The sequence below is a fragment of the Pygocentrus nattereri genome, chromosome 22 (assembly GCF_015220715.1).
Source record: "Pygocentrus nattereri isolate fPygNat1 chromosome 22, fPygNat1.pri, whole genome shotgun sequence".
NCBI lineage: Eukaryota > Metazoa > Chordata > Actinopteri > Characiformes > Serrasalmidae > Pygocentrus > Pygocentrus nattereri.
The window spans coordinates 18,395,648-18,419,191 of record NC_051232.1 but is presented as its reverse complement, the minus strand read 5'-3'; the positions used below and the strand labels follow the sequence as shown (position 1 = coordinate 18,419,191).

At 40.9% G+C, this 23,544-nt stretch overlaps 1 protein-coding gene across 1 annotated transcript; it reads right to left on the bottom strand.

Annotated features, from left to right (window-relative positions):
- Window positions 1-2,562: 2,562 nt before the first annotated feature.
- ptpn9b (protein tyrosine phosphatase non-receptor type 9b) lies at window positions 2,563-23,180 on the bottom strand. The gene is made up of 13 exons (XM_017709411.2): window positions 23,126-23,180; window positions 20,938-21,081; window positions 15,622-15,711; window positions 15,165-15,289; window positions 14,704-14,809; window positions 14,470-14,580; window positions 12,219-13,054; window positions 11,179-11,275; window positions 10,772-10,841; window positions 9,237-9,315; window positions 8,268-8,418; window positions 6,088-6,295; window positions 2,563-3,297 (listed from the first exon to the last, which is right to left on the bottom strand). The coding sequence occupies exons 1-13, from the start codon at window positions 23,156-23,158 to the stop codon at window positions 3,074-3,076; spliced, it is 2,274 nt and encodes a 757-aa protein (XP_017564900.1). The 5' UTR covers window positions 23,159-23,180; the 3' UTR covers window positions 2,563-3,073.
- Window positions 23,181-23,544: the final 364 nt, after the last annotated feature.

The window sequence follows — 23,544 nt, the reverse complement described above, 5'->3', positions numbered from 1 at the left end:
AGGAGTGGTTCTGCAGGTGGGGACCACAGACCACTTCTCAGTACCTTTCTGCTTTCTGGCTGATGTTTTGGTCACTTTTGAATGTTGGTGTTGCTTTCACACTCGTGGTAGCATGAGACGGACTCTACAACCCACACAAGTGGCTCAGGTAGTGCAGCTCATCCAAGATGGCACATCAATGCGAGCTGTGGCAAGAAGGTTTGCTGTGTCTGTCAGCGTAGTGTCCAGAGGCTGGAGGTGCTACCAGGAGACAGGCCAGTACACAAGGACACATGGAGGAGACCGTAGGAGGGCAACAACCCAGCAGCAGGACCGCTACCTCTGCCTTTGTGCAAGGAAGAACAGGAGGAGCACTGCCAGAGCCCTGCAAAATGACCTCCAGCAGGCCAAAAATGTGCATGTGTCTGCACAAACGGTTAGAAACCGACTCCATGAGGATGGTATGAGGGCCCGACGTCCACAGATGGGGGTTGTGCTCACAGCCCAACACCGTGCAGGACTCTTGGCATTTGCCAGAGAACACCAGGATTGGCAAGTTTGCCACTGGCGCCCTGTGCTCTTCACAGATGAAAGCAGGTTCACACTGAGCACATGTGACAGACGTGACAGAGTCTGGAGACGCCGTGGAGAGCGATCTGCTGCCTGCAACATCCTTCAGCATGACCGGTTTGGCAGTGGGTCAGTAATGGTGTGGGGTGGCATTTCTTTGGAGGGCCGCACAGCCCTCCATGTGCTCACCAGAGGTAGCCTGACTGTCATTAGGTACCGAGATGAGATCCTCAGACCCTTTGTGAGACCACACACACACAAAATACTGAGCCTCTTTTTAACTTGTTTTAAGGACATTCCATCAAAGTTGGATCAGCCTGTAGTGCGTTTTTCCACTTGACTCCAAATCCAGGCCTCCATTGGTTAATAAATTTGATTTCCATTGATTATTTGGGTGATTTTGTTGTCAGCACATTCAACTTTGTACAGAACAAAGTATTCAATGAGAATATTTCATTTATTCAGATCTAGGATGTGTTAGTGTTCCCTTTATTTTTTTGAGCAGTGTATATAAAATGGTAGCGTTTAAACTAATGAGTCTCCTCTGTTAATTATTGCGGTTATGGACTGTGTGCGCCACAACATCATGCAATGTAGCACAACAGGGAATAATAAGGTGAAAAACACTAAGCAAACCGCTTTATTTTAACTAGCTTGGGCCACTGCCTACTCTTGAAAAACTCAAGAGGAGGAACTCAACAGCTGAAAAAGAAATGCTACTATTACTGATTATATGAAGCGCAGGAGGACCTGGTCTGCATACTGGTCACCAATAGCCAGCACTACTTTTGGGGGACAAATTCCTCTGATCAGGAGAAGCTAAAAGCTGAAGTGGAGGAGTGATGCCTGTTTAGTGTTGGCACTCGAGCAGGTACTTCACAGCAGCATCACGGCATTGGGAGTGGTTAAGGTGGTCAAATGTGGCTTGGAGAGACTTGTTTAACATCTGGCAAAAATGCATCTCAATTTTCTGAAATGATTTGAGCGATCAGATTGAAATTTTAAATGGGTATAAACCTGATACTCAAGATGCGCAAAATGATCAGGTGTGAACAGGGTCTTTGTTTCTCTGCATAAGCCAGAAAAGGAGAGGTGCAGGACGTCAGACGTTGAGACAGGGCCATAGATTAGGGATAAAGCAGAACAAACATGAATAGGAGTTATAAAGAGAACAGGAAAAAGATTGGGGGCATCTTTTATAGGATCAAGGCAGTGATTCAAGTTCAAGGGCCAATATTCACTAGTAATCTAAGAATGAGGAGTGCTGATCTAGGATCAGATCACCTTGTGGTTAAGCTAAACACGATGGACAGCCAACATTAAGCCTAATACTTGATGTCTAACAAAGAAACAACCTACATAGCTATAAAAACAAAGCTACAATTGGTGCATTTTAAACTTAGTTTGCAAGTTTTCCAGGTCGTCACAGACGTGCACTTCACATTTCAAACATACTTTCTCTCACACATGCATGCATAAAATGCACCAACTGTAGACATGAAGCCAAGTTTGAAAAACTAGCATTAACTAAAGCCTTTGCTTTCCGTGACAGCCCTCCTATTCTGGGTCACTTGTTGAATATAAGCCCTGGATTTAAGGCCAATTGATAGATAATCATCAAGTAAGGAACTGGAACAGATTAAAACTGGATGCAGGAATAGAACTCATACAAGATATATGACATAGCATAAGTTTTCTCTTTCTGTGATATCCTCCTGTTCTTCTCTTATTGTTCTAATCCAACATTATTCTTACATATATTTATATATATTTATATATATATATACTTCTGAACATTGAGTATTATATTAAAACACTGCTTTTTTCAAAGGTTGTTATGCACAATATATAAATGTATATCTTACAAGAATATACACGTTTTAAGTCACAATGATCATTACAGATACATCCAAGCATTCAATGTGATACCTTTGGCTTGAAGGTTAGTTTACATATGAACAAAAAAATTAGAGCAAAAAAAAAAAAAAAAAAAAAAAAAAAAAAAGTGTTGGAACCTGTTCAGACACTTACCATGTTGTTGTGATTTCAAGTTTCATGTTTTAGAATTTCACACCATTTTCATGAGGTTAACCTCATGTTGTGTGACACTAAAAGCTGAATATTTGAAGGAAATAAACTGGGTAATATTTCAAGTTTGTCATTCCACATGTGCAAGTCAATGTTGAGGAAAAAATAAAAATGCTACAACTCGTACACCAAGCCACGGTCACTGACCTCTTCAGAGTCAGCTGTTCTTTTGTTGTTTTTTTTTGGTTAAAAAAAAAAAAAAAAAGAAAAAAAAAGGGGGGGGGCTTGAAAAGTGGCAGGACAAAAGCATCCTCTCCTTCGCTCTTTTCTCTCCCTTCTTCCAGCCGTTTTCCCAGCAAGGAAAAAACAACTGAGTACAGAGTCTGGTAACTCCATCTAGTTGAGGGTTGTAGGGAGGACTAAAAGAGCACCACGTGCATCTCTTCTCCTCCCTGTATCGTTTTCTCTCTCTCCCAGTGTTTTCTCGCTTGGCCTCTCACTCACTGTCTGTCTCCAACTCCGTGTCGGACCACTCCACGGGCTGCAGACGGCCCATTTGCTGCGCGTACTCAATCACGGCTTTGTAGCAGAAATAGTACTGGTCCCACGTCTGGATGCTGAAGGCGCGCTGTGTGCGCATGCGTCGCACTGTCTGCTTCACGTCCACCGTGCCAATGTCTTCCAGCCGCGAGAGGCAGATGTCCAATGTGCAGAACGTACCTGAAGACCAGAGATTGTGTGAATGGTGGAGACATTAATAAAAGCTCGAATGGTAGGGAATGTACAGTTGAAATTAAATAATGAATATAAACTCAAAGTGAAAGGTGTAGGAATTCTAACCATTTACATACACAGCCAGTACATACTTTGTACAATTGGATGAACCAACAACAAAAAGTAAATTATTATTGGTAACATCTTGTTGTAAACAATGATGGCAAAAAAGGCTAGAACCTATAGACATGATCAGATGCTGGGTTTCTTCCCTGGTGATGCTCCGACAGTTCTTTACTGTGGCTGTCTTAAGTTCCTGTAGCATCTTCCCTTTGGTTTTGCCTTCAGTATGTGAAATGCATGCTTGATTAAGGTCAGGTGACTGACTTGACCATTGCAGAACTTTCCATTTCTTTGCCTTAAAAAGGTCTTGAGTCTCAAGATATGCTTTGGGTCACTGTCTGTCTGCACTGTGAAGCATTGTTTGATGAGTTCTGAAACACTTGGCTGAATCTGAGCAGATGACCTAGCTTTATATAGTTCAGAATTCATCCTTCTGCTTTTGTTAGCAGTCACATCACTAATAGATACAAGGGAACCAATCTAACCAACAGCCATTCATGTCTACACACTACCTGCACCATGCTTGGCTCATTAGCAGTTCCTTCTTCTTACTCTTCTCTTCCCATCATTCTAGTAAAGGTTTATCTTTGTCCCACCTGTCCATAAAGCTTTTCAGAACAGAACAGGCTATTTAGAGGGTTTCAGGGAAATTCTAATCATTTTGAGGCTTACCGTTGATTTACTCCTTGTGGGCCCCCTGTATTTACTCCAGTGAAATCATCTGATTCTTCACTTTGACACAGATGCCTAACTCATGGAGGGTGTTCTTGATGTAAAGTTGGGTAAAGTTTTTCCATCAACCACAGTTGTTTCTCATGCCTTTTGGTGTTTGAGCCCACAAGTGCATTCTTTCTTTTTAAGAATATACCAAACATTTGGTCACATTTAATGCTTTTTCTGTCTCTCAGATAGGTCTGTTTTTATTTTTCAGCCTAGTGGTCAATTGTCCAATTACTTCTCAACCCTACACTGTTCACTCAATCTGTAAATACCCTTAAACCAAAGCTAAATCTCTGTACTCTGATCATATATTCAATTCAATGTTAGAAAAAGACAGTTAAAATAACTGAGGTTCAAAGTTACTGTTATTTATTGTTGGTCGACCACTCCTGGGGAGGGAAACGATGGTCTTGAATTTCCTCCATTTGTACACAACCTGTCTGAAGATTGGTGGAGTCCAAACTCTTTAGAGATGGTTTTGTAACCTTTTCCAGCCTGAGGAGCATCAACAACTCTTTTTCTGAGGTCCTCAGAAAACTCCTTTGTTCAGGCCATGATACACTTCCATAAACTTGTGTTGTGAAGAGCAGACTTTGATAGATCACTGTTCTTTAAATAAAACAGGGTGCCCACTCACACCTGATTGTCATCCCATTGATTGAAAACACCTGACTAATTTCACCTTCAAATTAACTGCAAATCCTACAGGTTCTCATACGTTTGCCACTCACAAATATGTAATATTGGATCATTTTCCTTAATAAACAAATGACCAAGTATAATATTTTTGTGTCATTTGTTTAACTAGGTTCTCTTTATCTACTTTTAGGACTCTGAAAATCTGATGTTTTAGGTCATATTTATGCAGAAATATAGAAAATTCTAAAAGGTTCACAAACTTTCAAGCACCAAAAAAAAGGTATTTACCAGATATTTAACATCCAAGAAAGATATGTTGTAATCTAGATCCATTTTGCACAACAGGAAATCTGTAAGTCTTGCAGTATTAACAATGAAAACACTTGTTTTATATATACACATAATATTTTATATTAAAAGGTGTATAACAGGGATTTTGCTCCAAACACAGAATTTGTAGTGCAAGTGAATAAGATGAGCATGGTAAGTAAACTCATGCTGTATTTGAATGCTGCTACTACACCTACATTAAAAGTCATGACTCATCCTGGCTAGGCAGTCACCTGCCTATTACTTTTCATGTAGCACTTTATTTGATATGTGAATTCTGGCCATGGTCTTTTTTGTAGTTCTCTTACGGATGTGAAAGCTAGACAATACAAAAGCAGAACAGGAAAAATACTGATGCAAAGATGGCAAAGCAAACAACTGAAATTCAGCCTCACCCTTTCAGTTAAAGCTCAGATTATAAAACATACAGTGGACATAGCGCTGTTTGAAAGTCTGAACTATCTTCATTTAACAACAAAAGAAATCAGTAAAATACCACAAACATTTATTTAACTGTACTCCAACACTTAATGTCTTTATAAGAAAAAGGATGTGAACCTCTGCCTTCAGTAATTGGTGTGAACCCTTTGAACCCTGTGAATTCAAATGTCTTCTGTAAGTGCTGAACAGCCCCGCACACAGACTTAGATTAACTCTGGCCCATTCCGCATTTACAACACTGCATTAAATGTTGGTGGGCTTTCTTGCATGAACACTACCATCTTATGTCCTGCCACAACATTACACAACATTGAAGAGCCAAAAAGAATAGACCATTCTTGAGAAACACTAAATGCCCACCAACTGGAATCAGCTTTACAGAACTTAATGAAAATGCAACCGAACTTTTGCTTATAAAGTGGTCAGAATCATTCCTTTCATAAAATCAATGCTATTTAAAAGTTAAAGTTAATCACATAATAATGCTTGAGTACATATACAGCTATAGGAATTCAACAGCTCTCAGTGTAAATCCCAACATACCTGTTCTTCCAATTCCAGCACTGCAGTGAACCACTATTGGAGGGCCCCCTGGAGGGCCTGTCCAATCTGGGTACAGCGTTCGTAACGCAAGCTCCTGCCTCTGTTTAACCTGCGCCCGAAAGTCTAACATGGCTGATGCAGACTTTGGAACCCCGAAATCTGGCCAACTTACGTAGAGGTAATGAGAGACCTCTCTACACTCACCAGTCTGTGTGAGAGAGAAAAAAAAAAAGAATGAAATACATAATGATAGTCAAAAGCACAAGGTTAAGCCTACTTTACCAGGCAATATCAGAGATACAAATAGAGCTGGCAATCTGGGGAAAACCCACAAAAGAAACCCATATCATAGCAGGACCAGTGGAAATGGCACTCTAAATAAAGCTTTTGCAATTTTTGGCAACACCTTTCTTTTCAACACCTCTTCAGGATATCTGGGGAAATTCTGTTTTGGAAGTTTAAACAAACATGTTTTCACATCTTCAAAGTGGAAATAGACTGTCCAATTTTGCATTCCAAGCATATTTCAGGACATTTTTTGTGTGATTAATGCATACAGAATGATAAAATTTAAACATTTCATTTACATTAACTCTAATCATATGCAAGGGTTTGCAAGTTTTAAGTGAAAAAAAGTTATGATCTAGCAGAAAGGCCATATTGCAGAAATGTGACTTGCTTCACACAGTGCATAAATCAGAATGTCAAAAATATTTACTACGGTGTTACTTTCTGATTTTTTTTTTTTTTTTTTTTTTTTAAACATCACTTCTTACATGAAGTACTCTGCATCTTGTTAGACTATTTATTCTATTTTATTTAGTTCATTAAGATGAGATGAGACAGTAACTGCATTCCTGCTTGAATGAGGTGAAGTTAGTCACAAACACTACCTGCCAACTGTAGATTTACATGCTGACTTGGCCAGCAATGTTGAGAGCAGTCTAAAGAAAAAAAAAAAATCAGGTGTTGTATTTTACAAGGGGCAATTGTTCCCCTAATTGACACTCATATTTACACATTACATTCTCACATAGAAGTCATATTTACTTCAGATCTGCAGCCTAAAGTGTTAAAACTGTACAGAACAAAACACAGTGGGTAATAAGTTTATATGCACATAACTGTTCAGGTCAGTGGAGAATCAGTTGCATCGCTACTGACTTGGTAATCTTGGAATATAAGCTTGAAAATGTGAATGACTTATTTGCATGCACAAAACAAAACATTTGCACATGACTGCAGAGGATATTTTTACTCTGGAACTCTGGAATAATGTGCTCTTAGACATTAGAGTTGCTAAGTCTAAGGAGATGTTTAAAAAAGGCTTAAGATGTGATCTGTATGCCTTAGCCTTTGAGTTCGGACACAGCTAACGTTCTATGTGTTTGAAGCTGTACTGTCTATTTTATTTGTTTTATATCGGTTTATTGCTGTGAAGCACTTTGTAGCCTGACTTGGAAAAGTGCTATATACATAAATGTTTGTTTGTTGGAATTTTTGAATGAAAAGTTTTGAATTAATAAGGTGGAACATGGACTGCTCTTTGGGTATGACTTAACGGCAGAAGCATGTTAAAACTAACCACAACATACAGAGGTCGTCCTTTAGATTTGCTAGCTCTCACTGTGAGTTGGTTTTAGAACCTTTAAAATTGTGCTATTTACAGCCACCAAGAGGGTGATTTAAATAACTAAGGTGTAAAGTCAGTGACTCAGTAATACATTTATACATACATACATACATACATACACACACTTGCAGTACCTGCTTTGCTCTGGCCTCCATCTCTCACTTCCAAACTTTGACATTTAAGACGAAAAGTATCAAACAAAATAAAAACACTGCACCTACTTGCGTTTCACAACAATTCTATAGGGAACACAGTCTAGCTCCCAATACTTGTGCTGCCAACAGTCATAAAAATGTTCCGCAGTAAAAGTAAGTAGAGTCTCTAAAAGTCTTGTTTTTGCAAATTTTAAGCACATTAAAAACTGTCAAGATAAACACCGCACAGGAAAAACATCAGAGTATTACCTTGACTTTTGTACTTAATAACCAAATGAACTCCACTCACATGAGCATGTTGTAGTAAGAGAAAATGGGCTGTGGATGAAAATGAGACAGAGATAAAAGGAGAGATGGGAGAGAACAGGTGAGTGTGTGGGAGAAAGGCATACCTGACTGTTATAGAGCTCCAGATGTGACAGTTTAAAGTCCTGAAACATCTCAATATGGACATTTCTCACCAGGAAGAACCCATACTCTTCTGTGCGGCCTGCTTCCAAAGGCCAGTACTGTCCACACTTCACCCGGCCTCGCTCCACAACTCTGAGGAAGAGAAGCATGTTAAATGAAGCAGAGTTCTGAATATCACTGGCACCATAGGTATATTGAATTTGAAAATCAAATTGATTTACAATTCTTTATTCTGAAGTAATTTCAGAGAAATTCTACATAGCTGAGCAATAGTTAAAAGACAGTTCTCAAGCCAAATTTAATGTTTACAGAGTCCTGTGGAAAATTCAAACCACCATTTATGTCTTCATGACATGATGTCTTCATTCAAAGTCAAACCACCAACACCACATACATCTTAAACTTCACCCTCCACCATGCTTGTTGTAAACAGTGAAGTTTTTCACTCCTTCAGCAGCATGTACACTGCCACATGTTATATTCAAAGACCTCAAATTTAGACACATCAGGCCAATAAACTTTATCCAGTATTAGTGTTCTAGTCCATTTGGTATTACACTTGGATTATATGTTGAAGGCATGCATGTCATTTTGGTATATATTTAATAAAAAAAATTTTTTTTTAAAATCCACTCTCTTTTCCTTTGAGACACTGAAAAATGGGGGGGGGGGGGGGGGGAGAAAAAAAAGAATGAATGAATGACCTTTGACTAGATGTTAAATAAACAGTACTGTTTCATTTGTATATCAGTTTTAAACACCTGCCATTTTGCTCTTATGAATACCATCCCATTCTCTTACTGTACACTTGCTAACCTTAGTTAACCCAAGCACACTAGCTGAACAAAATTCCTCAGACCTGATAGCACTTTTATACATTTAAGCAATTAAAGAGGAAAAAGCAAGAATGAAATGAAAGGAAGAAGATAGAGTATGCCAGTGGTGTTTACCTTGTTGTCATTACGATAATTAATACCATTTGCTCCCACACCATTCTCCAGAAATCAGCAAAAGTTTTTGGCAAAGGCCCTAAAACCACAAGCATTTTATAGAGAAAAGATTAATCATTAACACACAAAGCACACACATAAAAATCTAAATACATTTTTCTTTCTGCCTCTCCAAGTTATAAATTGCAGCCAGGATATTTTAATGAATGAAGTGCAATGAATGAATGATACAGAGACAATAAATCTTGCCAAACAATTTAGAACAACTTCCAGATCACATTATCAACAGGTAATACAAAGAAAGCACTTCCTGGTAAGTAATTACAAAAGGATGGTATAACATAGTAAGGTAGTTAGCTCATAATTTCTTAACGTAGTTGCAGCATGTTATGTTCGTTTAGCTGCTGCCATACAGACGGAGCACTGTAAAGACTAATTTGTGGTAGGGTGTTGCACAAGACTTTGAAGATGGTGTGCAAACCTGAAGCGAACACATTAGCATTTACAGTAACACTTCCGTCTGTGACATGACATGATAGAGGCATCATGCAAGCACCAAGAGGCAAATCCGCACATTCAAATTCATTCATTTTGAAGGAAGGACCACAAGCGGTGAAAGAAAAAGGTAAAGAGGCATGCACCACACCGCCTTAACATGGAGAAAGAGGAGCTGGTGTAAACACAGGCAGACAAGAGTCATCATCATCATGTTTATAATGTATGAATCCAAGGTCAAGGCACTATCTTTACAATTTCATGTTAGCTGACAGTTTATAGTGAAATATGTCTCCATCTCTGTGATGTGATAGCATTTCTTAACCCCAAATTAACCCCCAGTTTGCATTTTCACTACACATATACAGGTCCGATCCAGTAAGCTGAGCCTTTTTGTGTCTTATGATCTTGAGATTCTGGGCTCTTATTAGTTGCTCAAACTCATTATGTGAGCTACACTTTCTTTGCTTTGTCATCTACTGTGTACCATCATAAAAAAGGCAAATTCTGTGACAAATTGACATTAAGTTTGTGATGCTTTTAGAAATCTATTAAGACTGCAGAAGTCGGGTACTGTGTACGTCCAGCTTTAGTGAAGCTACTCCATGAGTAGATATATTATTCTCTGTACTATTTTTGTGATCTAGACTCTTCAATGCTTCAAATTTAATGAGATAATGAATCGTTGGGGGGGTTCCATGATTTTCCCAATACTTATTATTTTCCATGACTTTTCCAGGCATGGAAAGCCAAATTTCTTCAAGCATTTCCATGACCGTCTGAAGCCTTATATAGCTTCGGCTTAACTTAACAAATGGTAGGTAGGTCGCAAGGACCAGGTCTGGGCACTTCTGGTATAAGGAACATCAATCAGCATATTTACTAACAACTCCAGCTCTTTAACTAAGAACTCCTATTTTCACAATCTTTGGTGTGTCAGTAAGCAGCTGTTTCCTCTAGTGGAAACAGTTAAGAGGACATTCACCAGTAAATTACATCATATATGAAATACTATGACCAAATAAAGAGACGTTTCTCACCCTGAGTAGCGATGTAAGCATTTGTCATCTTGTAGCCATCCATGAAACTTGCATTAATGTAGTCAGATGTCTGCATGAAGAAGAAAAAAAAAAACACTCCTTTAGAAAACTATGTAAGAACAAGGACTGCTTTATACAGTGTAAGTTTTTAACATGTCTTTACAGACTAGTTTCTAAATTAAATCCTATAGCAAGGCATCAAGGTATTTTATATATTTAAAGCTATGGCTCGCAGATGCCTCACTGCAAATGAAAACATGGATTTCTCAGGCTCCAATAGACAGACAGAACAGCAGTATTTCAGTAGTAGTTTTCCTAAAAGAACTGACTATAAAAGGTAGTCAGTTACTAACTAGTGGGTATCAGTAGATTACAACAGGGTAAAATATAAGTGGAGTGATGCTGACCTCATCATCCTCATCATTGAGAGGACAAAGTCGTACACGAGATTCATCCAAACAGAGGACGTCACTGTAGCGATTCTTTATTTGGTTAGCTGGTTTCCTGTCGGAACAAGCATCACAGCGTTACATATTATGGTGAAAAACTCTCCATTGACTCCATTTCCCCATTACGTTAAACATTCTTGTAAAACATGGCTGCCAATTCTGTTAGTTTGTGACCTCTCTAGATTACTTCAGTCAGGGATGGTATGTTTAAACCTCCATACAGCAACAGATATCAATAAAGAACACACTGGGCATCAAAACATGAAAGTAATGAGCATGGCAAACAAGGGTGTAAAAACCCATCAATGCATCAATCTGAAGGCGATGATTTAAATGCATCAATGTGAGAATGTCAAATCAACTACAGTAATTTCTAATAACATTACTAAAAGATGTGCTCAATTTGTGACCAAAAATAAACACTTTCAAGCAACTGTGACATAATGTACAAGAAAAATGTTCAGTATATTTTCTTTGTCTCTACTATACTGCTGGATGAATAGCTCATTCAATTACTTTTACAAACTCAAAAGAATTTATAAAATTAACAAGAATCCAGTTAAAACATTTGAGATATAATGATTCACTCAACTGTTTCCTATAGATTTTTTTCTCATATTGCACTTTTCTTACACAATGTGATATATTTCCAAGTGAAACACACTATCAGGTATGATTATCACTGAGCTAGTTAATCATTATGATAGGTGGGGGTGGTGAGAGGTAAAATGTGACAGAAAATAATATTAATTCTTTGTCCACTAGAGCACATTTTGACTGAAAACCAAGACTGTATTTTTCTTTTAAATTGTATGGTGTGACTAAGGTCATGAACTAACAAAAGAAAAGAGGTCAATTTTGACTTGGGGGTGCCTGGAATCAAATCAAATCATTGTGAGGTCAGAAATAATAAATAAATAAATAAATAAATAAAAATCTGCATAACTTCTTCTTGCTAATGCAATCAGAATCATCATTTACAACATTCAATCTCTCACTTGGAGTAGTCAAAGGTTCCAGCAGGTGGTTCCTTGCGGATCTCCTCATATTCCTGATAGATGCCTTTCTTTTTTTTGCGTTTGATGTGCTGCACCAGTTCCTGCACAGTCATGCCACCTGGCTCCGCAACATGTATCGACGTCACTGATGCCTCCCCACCCATTCCTGGCAGCCAGTTCATGTCCTGGACGGGGCTGCGGGACAGAGGTGTCTGTCTTGAGGATTTCTGAGGAAGCGGCGGGACTCCATCTCCTACATCCTCTTCGAAAAAGTCACCTTCTTGCTGGTTGTCCTGAGCACCATTGCCTTTTTGCCTGCAGTTATCAACAGGCATGTCTACTTTAGTCAGCGAGGTGCCCGCCATGTCGGAGGTGTGTTTTTGGTGCAGGGGTGTGTCAGGTGGTGTGTCCGACTGTGGGGGAGGCTGGTGCCCGCGACCATTTACGATGTTGGCATTCGAGCCTGTGATGAGCCCTGACCCTGGCAGTGCTGACCCATTCCAGTGGACATGCCTGTGGTTCTGCAGATTTGCATTACCGTCATCCAGGTGGGGGCAGTTGGAGTCCCCAAGGAGGGTGGCTTCCACCTGGGCGGAGGTGTTGGCAGTGATGGGGTTACTGTTGGCCGACTGGTTTTGCTCCAGGGAGTAGGAGCGCAATAAGCTGCCCAGGCAGTCCGCAGTGGCATAGGGCGAGTTGTTAGGGTTGTTGGGGCTGGAGTTGACGCATGACTGGATCCATGCAATATGGCTGTACTGTGATGAGCCTCCAAGGTGCTCTGGGAGGGAGCTGACTGGGATGTGACTGGCCAGTTCATGAGCTTTTACTGTACATACCTGAGAGGAATAAGAATCTACATAAGAACAAAAGTACAAATATTTAAAAACTTTCTATACTTAATCATATTAATACAATGACGAATTTGATAAATTATTCAACCCCTTTGAAAGTTCTCAACATCTTATGGATTGAAAATTATATTTGCAGATATATTTGTGATGTGTACATTTATAAAAAAAAAATTCAAAGCCAAAAGATAATTGTTTACAGAAATGTTAAGAGATATACTGACTGGGAAAACAACAGGGCTAAAAATGTCAATACCCTTTCAATGAAGGAAAGCCTAATGCAACAGCAGACAGTAACATTGTAGAGGAATGTGTACAACCAACCCTTGGCAACAATTTGGGAAATGACCTGTACCGTTTTAGCATGACAACATGTCCATGCACAATGCAAGGTCTATAAAGAAACACTTTGCTGAGTTTGGAAGAACTATACAGGCCTGAAGAGAGTCCTCACTTCAAGCCCATCCAACACCTTTGGGATGAAGATGGAATGCTGACTGCTAGCCAAGCAATATCATCCAACATCAGCGCTTGACCTAACTAATGCTCTTGTGGCTCAATGGAGCAAACCCTGCAGCCATGCTCCAAAAATGGGAGGTGCTCCCAGATGGGTGGAGGCTGTTATGGCAGCAAAGGGGAGGTCTAACTATATTAACACATGAGTTTGGAAATGTGACACTCAAAAAGTACAAAGTGATGTTCAAGGGCCACATAGTTCTAGCCATGTAGTATAAGCATACCATTTGTAATCCAGAAAATGCCATGAAGTTTCAAAAGGGTTGTAAAAGTTTGTATACAGTACAATTACACCAGTCAGGCATAACATTATGACTTCCTCCTTGTTTCTATGCTCTGTCATTTTATCAGCTCCACTTACTATATAGGTGCACTTCGTAGTTCTACAGTTACAGACTGTAGTCCATCTGTTTCTCTGATACTTTGTTATCCCCTTTTACCCTGTTCTTCAGTGGTCAGGACCCCCACAGACCCTCACTGAGCAGGTACTACTTGGTGGTGGATCATTCTCAGCACTGCATTAACACTTGAGGTGGTGGTGGTGTGTTAGTGTGTGTTGTGTTAGTGTGTGTTGCGCTGGCCTGAGTGGATCAGACACAGCAGAGCTGCTGGAGTTTATAAACACCTCTGTGGCATCTACAAGGTGGACGAACAACACAGTAGTGTCTAAAAGAGTGGACAAAACTCCAGCAGCACTGCTGTGTCTGATCCACTCAGGCCAGCACAACACACACTAATGCAACACACACTAACACACCACCACAAACAGCATAGAAACAAGGAGGTGGTTGTAATGTTACGCCTGATCGGTGTCTATAAATGGAAACTAGTTCAAACCAGAAGTATTGTTATATGTCAGGTACAGTGACAGAGTGAAATAAACATACCCTCTCTCTGAGTTTCTCTCGCACAAAAAGACGTAGCACTGCAAACGGAGCTCGGAACCAGAGAGGCGATGACACGATGAATACACACTTTAATCGGGCAGGAAAAGCACCCTTCACATAAATGAAAGTAATGTAAGTACTGACACCAATAGTAGGACAGCTTAATCTTTTTTCATTGCACAGGGCCAAAGCCTTCATAATGTTATTATTCTTAGCGGACAAAGAAACGCTTACTTTGAGGAGGTTCAAAATCTTCACACAGAGTTCGTAGTCAAAGTTGCCATAGGTGGAGTTTGTCATGTCATAGATGAATATAAGACCATCTCTCTGAGTCTGAATACTTTAGATACACATGGAAAAAATATTAAATTAATAAATCATTCATTAATATTCAAACAATTACACATTAGGGTAAAATAAAGGTTAGCAGGTCAATAACTATAAAAAAAATTAAGATAACATGCTCTATTATAATCAACATGTAAACAGTCACAAACAGAATTCATCTGACTGACAGTACACCATACACCATAGATACACCATAATAACAAACACTGAAAATAAACTAACAGGTACTATCTGCAAGTCTTTATCGTTATTTCCATTTCGATTTCCTAAAGTTTTACCAGTTTGGTCACCAATGAATATCTACTCAACTGAAATGCACTGTGGTTTTAAAGGGATGCATGTCTTACCTCTCTATGGCCTTGTCCAGCTGATATATGATGGCCTGAAGAACAGCCTTATGGGTAGTATCATCAGGCCGGTGAAGGCGAGCAGTGAAGAGTGCCAAGGCTGCACCCTTTGCATCACGCCCTGGCTACACACATCCAGACAAACAAATCATAAAAAATTCAACAGAAATGCAATAACACATTATGAAGGGCTCATAGCATTTACTGGCCACGCACACAGACATTAACCATTGTAGTCATGAATGAAACTATGGTACAAATGCAATCCAAACAGAACACAGTTGACTTGATTCAGAACTTTAGTTTCTCCCTTCTTTTCATCATCACTAATTCAACTACAATAAATTTTATGTAAATGTACAAGCAGGAATCAGTAAGGAATACGTCTTTAAAACTATGTGGAAACAATTATGGCAGTTGAATTTAAAAAAAATTTTGTATATAAAAACAGACTTACCAGAACTGTGAATTTGCCACTCAGCAGCTCATTCCTCAGAGGTTCTTCATTAGGGTTAATATTGTAGATACCTTCCTTTATCCGAGTATTCTGAACATAAACATACATAAGTAAACACACACTAAAATGTGACAAGCCACAGCGTGGCCCTGCTGCCTAATTATCAAAAAGAGAGCAGTGAGAGTGTCTCATGTGAAACCACCAAGCTATTCTTTGAATGTCTTCTTCTATGCTACTTATCCGCCTGGGTCGCAGGGGTGCTGGAGACTAACCAAGCAGTCACTGGGTGGAAGGCAGGAAACACCCTGGGCAGGTTGCCAGTCCATCACAGGGTGGGCAGACATACAGATTTCTCTCTCTCTCTCTCTCTCTCTCTCTCTCTCTCTCAGTATCTCCAATAGTATCTAAGCTGGAGAATCGAATCCAGGCTCTTCTTGCTCTGAGGCAACAGTGCTTCCCACTGAATTTCCAGCATATTCATTGTGTAAATAAACTATTTAAAATCAGAAATAAGTGGGAATACAATGAATGATAACTTGTGTACTTAACTAGTACCTGTTGAGATTTTTTTTTTTAAACACATTTCAAGGGTTGAAAAACAAGTGGATTGCAAACATGCTATAAAACATACAGACAGACCATCTATAAAAACTGAGCTTCAAAACTGTCACATATCTGTGTATATACACACACGCGTGTATGTGGTGGGGGGGGGTTGCGAAAACAAAGGGCAGTTTGTCACCTCTCCCAAAGTGGACACCTCATCTAAGCAGCCTGTAAGTTTACAAAGCCATATTATTAACAGAACAGTCTGGTTAAAAATCTAGTTTACGTGATTTTCTAATTACTCCAAATGCAGATGATTAGCCAGGACATTAGGGCTGGGCAGAAAATGCAGCATTCAGCGCCTGGACAGTCTGTGGCAGCACAACACACACCTTCTGCATTAAAAGGTACACTATATTGCTAAAAGCATTGTCACCCATCCAAATCACTGAATTTAGGTGTTCCAATCACTTCCATGGCCACAGGTGTATAAAACCAAGCACCTAGGCATGCAGACTGCTTCTACAAACATTAGTGAATTCCAGCATGGTACCATGATAGGATGCCTCCAGTTGTGAAATTCTCACTACGAAATATTCCCCAGTCAACTGTCAGTGGCATTATAACAAAGTGGAAGAGATTGGGAACGACAGAAACTCGGCCAAGAAGTGGTCGGCTACATAAAATGACAGAGCGGGTTCAGCGGCTGCTGAGGCGCATAGCGCACAGAGGTCGCCAACTTCCTGCAACTTTGCTACAGACCTCCAAACTTCACGTGGCCTTCAGATCAGCTCAAGAACAGCGTAGAGAGCTTCACTGAATGAGTTTCCACGGCCAAGCCTTATATCACCAAGAGCAACGCAAAGTGTTGAATGCAGTGGACTCCAGAGCAGTGGAGACGTGTTCTCTGGAATGACTAATCACACTTCTCCGTCTGGCAATCCGACGGACGAGTCTGGGTTTGGCGGTAGCCAGGAGACCGGTACTTGTCTGACTGCATTGTGTCAAGTGTAAAGTTTGGTGAAGGGGGGATTATGGCGTGGGGTTGTTTTTCAGGAGTTGGAATCGGCACCTTAGTTCCACTGGAAGGAACTCTGTGCTTTAGCACACCATGAGATTTTGGACAATTTCACACTCCCAACTTTGCAGGAACAGTTTGAGGACGGGCCCCTTCCTGTTCCAACATGACTGCGCACCAGTGCACAAAGCAAGGTCTGTAAAGACATGGATGAGTTAGTTTGGTGTGGAAGAACTTGGCTGGCCTGCACAGAGTCCTGACCTCAACCCGACAGAACACCTTTGGGATGAATTAGAGCAGAGACTGTGAGCCAGGCCTTCTCGTTCAACATCAGTGTCTGACCTCACAAATGCGCTTCTGGAAGAATGGTCAAAAATTCCCATAAACACACTCCTAAACCTTGCGGAAAGCCTCCCCAAATGAGTTGAAGCTGTTATAGCTGCAAAGGGTGGGTCAACATCATATTAAACCCTATGGATTAAGAACAGAATGTCACTCAAGTTCATATGCGTGTGAAGGCAGACGAGCGAATACTTTTGGAAATATAGTATAGGTTAGGTCAGGAGACGACAACCCAAAATGTTAAGAACAGCAATTTCGTCCTTTCAACAAAAATAAAACCACCTTAGGAAACAACATTTAAATGTCCAATATATCGCAGTATGTGATAACGTCATAGCATAGACAAAAAAAAAAAAAAAAAAAAAAGATACACTGAACAAAAATATGAACGCAACACTTTTGTTTTTGCTCCCATTTTTCATGAGCTGAACTCAAAGATCTAAGACTTTTTCTATGTACATAAAATGCCTTTTTCTCTCAAATATTATTTACAAATGTGTCTAAGTCTTTGTTATTGAGCAATTCTCCTTTGCGGAGATAATCCCTCCACCTCACAGGTGTGGCATATCAAGATGCTGATTAGACAGCATGATTATTGCACAAGCGTGCCTTAGGCTGGCCACAATAAAAGCCCACTCTAAAATGTGCAGTTTTATTACATAGCACAATGTCACAGATGTTGCAAGTTTTAAAGGAGCATGCAACTGGCATGCTGACTGCAGGAATGTCTACCAGAGCTGTTGCCCATGAATTGAACGTTCATTTCTCTACCATAAGCCGTCTCCAAAGGCATTTTAGAGAATTTGGCAGCACATCCAACCGACCTCACAACCACAGACCACGTGTAACCACACCTGCCCAGGATCTCCACATCCAGCATCTTCACCTCCAAAGTCGTTTGAGACCAGCCAACAGAACAGCTGCTGCAACAATCTGTTTGCATAACCAAGGAATTTCTGCACAAACTGTCAGAAACCGTCTAAGGTAAGCTCATTTGCATGCTCGTCCTCCTCATCGGGGTCTCCACCTGACTACAATTCGTCGTCGTAACCCACTTGAGTGGGAAAATGCTCTCATTCGATGGCTTCTGGCACGTTGGAGAAGTGTTCTCATCACGGATGAATCACGGTTTTCACTGTACAAAACAGATGGCAGACTGCGTGTATGGCGTTGTGTGGGTGAGCAGTTTGCTGATGTCAACGTTGTGAATCGAGTGGCCCATGGTGGCGGTGGGGGTATGTTATGGACAACTAACACAGGTGCATTTTATTGATGCCATTTTGAATGCACAGAGATACCGTGACAAGATCCTGAGGCTCACTGTTGTGCCATTTATCCACGACCATCACCTCATGTTGCAACATGATAATGCATGGTCCCATGTTGCAAGGATCTGTACCCAATTCCTGGAAGCTGAAAACATCCCAGTTCTTGCATGGCCAGCATACTCACCAGACATATCCCCCATTGAGCATGTTTGGGACGCTTTGGTGTTCCAGTTCCTGCTAACATCCAGCAACTTCGCACAGCCATTGAAGAGGGGCGGACCAACATTCCATAGGCCACAATCAACAACCTGATCCACTCTATGCAAAGGAGATGTGTTGCACTGTGTGAGGCAAATGGTGGTCACACCAGATACTGACTGGTTTTCTGACCCCCTCGGACCCCCAGTACAGTAAAACTGCACATTTTAGAGTGGTCTTTTATTGTGGCCAGCCTAAGGCACAACTGTGCAACTGTCTAATCAGCATCTTGATATGCCACACCTGTGAGGTGGAGGGTTTATCTCCGCTAAGGAGAATTGCTCACTAACACAGATTGACACATTTGTGAACAATATTTGAGAGAAAAAGGCCTTGTGTGTTCATAGAAAAAGTCTTAGATCTTTGAGTTCAGTGCTTGAAAAACATGGGCAAAAACAAGTGTTACGTTTATATTTTTGTTCAGTGTATAAACGAATACGCAGATTTACTTTGCTCTGCTTTAAGCTTTAGCTATAGTTTTCCTTGCATCCCCTTGAGGACACTTCTTAAAAAGCTTCTTGTAAAACATCTCTCAAGGTTTGACCGTTTTATGAGCCTGAACTCGCTTCTTATTCTCCAGCTATTTGCTCGAATTTTCCTGTTTCACCTTCAATTCTGCCTGAGGCAACAGAATGTAAATGTGGCAGCATTCAAGGCTGAAATTCGAAAGAGAAGTGACTTCATCTTCGCAACTTTTTCATGTTTGACAGTCTCTCATTGCAGATTTAGCATACCAGGAAACCAACTGCGGTGCTTATAAATGTGAATAAATCCATTCAGCTCCAGATGTTCGTCTTAAATTGTTCTCTTTGCCTTTTCGTTAGCTACTAGCTGGGTGAGACTGCATTGCTATGTGACCTGCAGTCTACACGCAAGTTCTCAATCATTGAAAACCAGAGCTTTCGCACCACATTGCACATGCGCCATCTTGAAGATTATTGAAGTTTTATTGACCCCCCCCCCCCCTCACTCTCTACAACGAGACCAAAACTAAAGTTATAAAATCACTAAAGTATCTTATTTCACTGTAACTGTGCATTTTATCACAGATGTGTGGGAGCCAGTGTCTCATGTGCTCCAAACAAGAGCAGTGAATGAGAGCCTTCTAATTCACTTGGCACATCACTTCCATTTGTTTTATTAATAAAAGATACCAGAAGTAAATTCATTATGGATCATTACAAATACTTTGCTTTAAAAGATTTCTTAAAAGAAATCATGTATAGAAAAAAAGATGCATTGATGATCATTTTATAATCGCATTGCAGCCCTGTGATTAATGATCGAATCGAAACGTGGTGCGTAGAGATTCCCACCCCTACAATACATGTTTGGCATGCAAATTTTGGTTCTTCAGCTTAGAACTGGAGCTTCAAGGCTAATGGTCCACACCGGAATCAAGCCCTCAAGCTATGCAAACTTGTTCATTTAAAAAAATGGTACAGCGGCAAGGACACGTCTTATTTACACAGTTATATAACTGGAATTACACTTGTATCATACGTATGATGTCTCGCTTTCCATTACTGCTCTGTTTTCAAGGTCCTGGATGCTGGAACTCAGGGGTCACTACGCAGCTACATAGTGTTAGCACAGTAAGACCTAAGGCTTGCTTACTGCAAGAGAGCTGGAAGCTGCATATCGAATAATGAGAAACCTGCAAAAATGAGGTGTTGTCTTTTTTTTGTGTCTTTTGCAAAAACATGACAAACATGTCTTACTGCATGTGAAGTAAGTGGAAAATCACGTCAATTGGATTTTTTTTGCCAAACTATTCATTTAAGACCAACGATACAAAGGTATGCAAGTGATGGTGAAATAAAACAGCACTCAAATGAAGCTGTGCTTGTTGTGAAGAAGGGTCAAGAAGAAATCATACCCTACCTTGTAAGCCTGGAAGAGGTCTATGGCTCTAGGGACATCAAATTTTCGTGCCATGAGGAACTTGACTGCAGTGATTTGACTGACGAGGGCGGCATTCTGTGACTGTTCTCTACACCTCACTTCAGCCAGAAACTCCTCCACTGCCTGAGAAAATCACAGATAAAAACATGCTGAATTCATCTGCACATCACCTAGAGCACACACGACATCCATTACAGCTTAACCAGTCAAAAATCAGTGAACATTCAACAAGCACACTTAAAAGCACCAGCACTCCTGCACTCAATCTACAGCTGGCTAAACAGTCAAGTATTCCAACACCTCTTTTACAGGCCGTTTAAACCTTTGACTAAAAGTAGTGCATCCCTGGGGCCTTGGAGCACCTCCTGCCCTGTATATGTTTAAACTGGAAATCATAACACATTTTTCTTTCATACTGTGACGGATTTTAGAGTGAAACCCAGCATCAGGGAGGGCCTTTCATCTAACTGAGCTCTTTCTCTCAAAGACAGGAAGGTGGGAGGAGGAGGTCAAATATTATTTCATCAATTAATTAAAATATTCCCCACCTGCTGGCGAAGAGGGACGTTACTTAAGTGATATTTTGATCCAATATTACAAGATTTTTTTTTAACAATATGATTTGATGCTTTTGGGGAAAGCCAGCCCAGGTCATTAACAAGCCCTTCCCGACATAAAGTGGGGTTGCTTGAGAATGAAACCATGAAAATGTGCACAACAGGGGGTACAAGGCCCCTGGTAGTTGACCAAATTAAAGTAAGGCCTCAGTTTAACCACAAAATCTGACAGTTATCAGTTACAACTAGGGAAGACTGACAAAAAGAGCATCTTCTCGAATCCCAACTAGCCTACAAACTGTTAGGAGTACAAACTGTGTACCCTCCACCATTCACAGCAGGGCAGTGTTAGGCAAAAGAAAACATTTTTTCAGATTCACTGTGTTTTAGCGCCATCAACATTAAGTGACACATTAAAAACTCAGACAGGGAGATTCACTGGTGGTTTTGGATAGTAAATAAAATGTCTATATTTAGGTCGCAGACACTGTGACCACTGGTTCCCATCATCACCACTGTAAAGAAATCCGAGCTGACAAGTTTCTCTACAATAAACGATTTCAAGTAAACCACTGTGAATGACACTGTTCACAGCTCAAAGACCGAGTTATTCACATATGATTATAAAAATAGGTGGAATTCCCCTTTATACACCCCCGACGCCAGGTCTCTCTCCACAGGTAAGATAGTCCACAGGTATCTCTCCACTGGAACATCTTAAATCAAGCCACTCTGAATGACTCTTCTACATCTTAACCATTGAATCACGCAGACACACTGAAATAAAAATCCACTTTACGCTAACAAGCGTTTCAATACGTGGTAAACCAGGTAGCTTAACTTACACTTTCTCTTGAGTAGGTTGCCGTCCGTTTGCTGCTGTAACACTGAGAATTTCCCCGTTGTGGGACTAATACAGGATCATCTTATCTTAAGAGAATATAGAACAGGCACTTCTATGCAAGAGACCTTCCAGCGGGCTGATACAGGGCTGCTGAGCGTGGACGGCTCGTCCACATTACTAAAACACTGAGACCTTTGCAAGACAGCGACACGAGCTAACGTTTCCTACCTGCAACGGCAGCAGCGGCGTGCAGAACGGACAAGCAGGCTAACGTTATCTGAGGCTGAAAGGTTTCCTACAATTTAATTCTCTCCCTTTCTGTCTAAAAGCAATGTAGCAGACAGGCTAACTAGCCTCGCTAGCGGTTAGCCGCTTCAGAAGTGTGACGGACCTTAACGTCTCTCCTCAAGCCCGGTTGCCCGTGACAGGACTCGCACCAATTAAATACGAAGGCGCGATATATTCACACGCCTCTGTTCACCATTTAACAGGAAAGTCGGAGAACATGGCCGAGCTCAGCCTTGTATTTCCCGGGGACGGTGTTAGCAGGTTAGCCTGCTAACTAAAGCGAGCACGGGTTAGAAAACAGCCGCTGGGCCGCGTCTCCCCGGACTAACCGCTCGCGCTGCGAAGACCACACATCACATTCGGCTTTGTCAGTTACGACAAACGGTCAAAACGGCCGCCGACACTGCCCGAGGGACGCGGCGGGCGCGGTGAAGCCTGTGTAAGGAAAGAAGGAGAAGAAAACGTGAAGGTGTCTTACCACCTCTTCTTGAGTTGTCAGGGCTTCCGCCATCTTGAAGCCTGAGCAACGTCTGCGGGCGCGCGCCTGTGGCCCTCATGAACGCGCCGTCGCTCCGAGAGCTGCGGTCGGGGACGCGCATTGCGGTGCGCTGGCGTTCAGAGGACGATTCCACATAAACGTTAACCTAAGTCAGCTCACAGACGAGCAGCAAGGCTGTCGAGCCGCTCTCCTTCTGAAAGGTATTAATCTACGTAACTTGGTGTGCGAGACGTTTAGAGAGAAAATGTCTCGCATGTCAGTCTCGTCCCTCATAACTTTCGTCCCTCATAACTTGTATTTTAGCATTTGAGACCTCTGACGCCGGGCCAGTAGCTACAATAACAAATATAAGCTGGAGTAGCCCCACGAAGAACAACGTAATCCTGAAAAGGTGAATA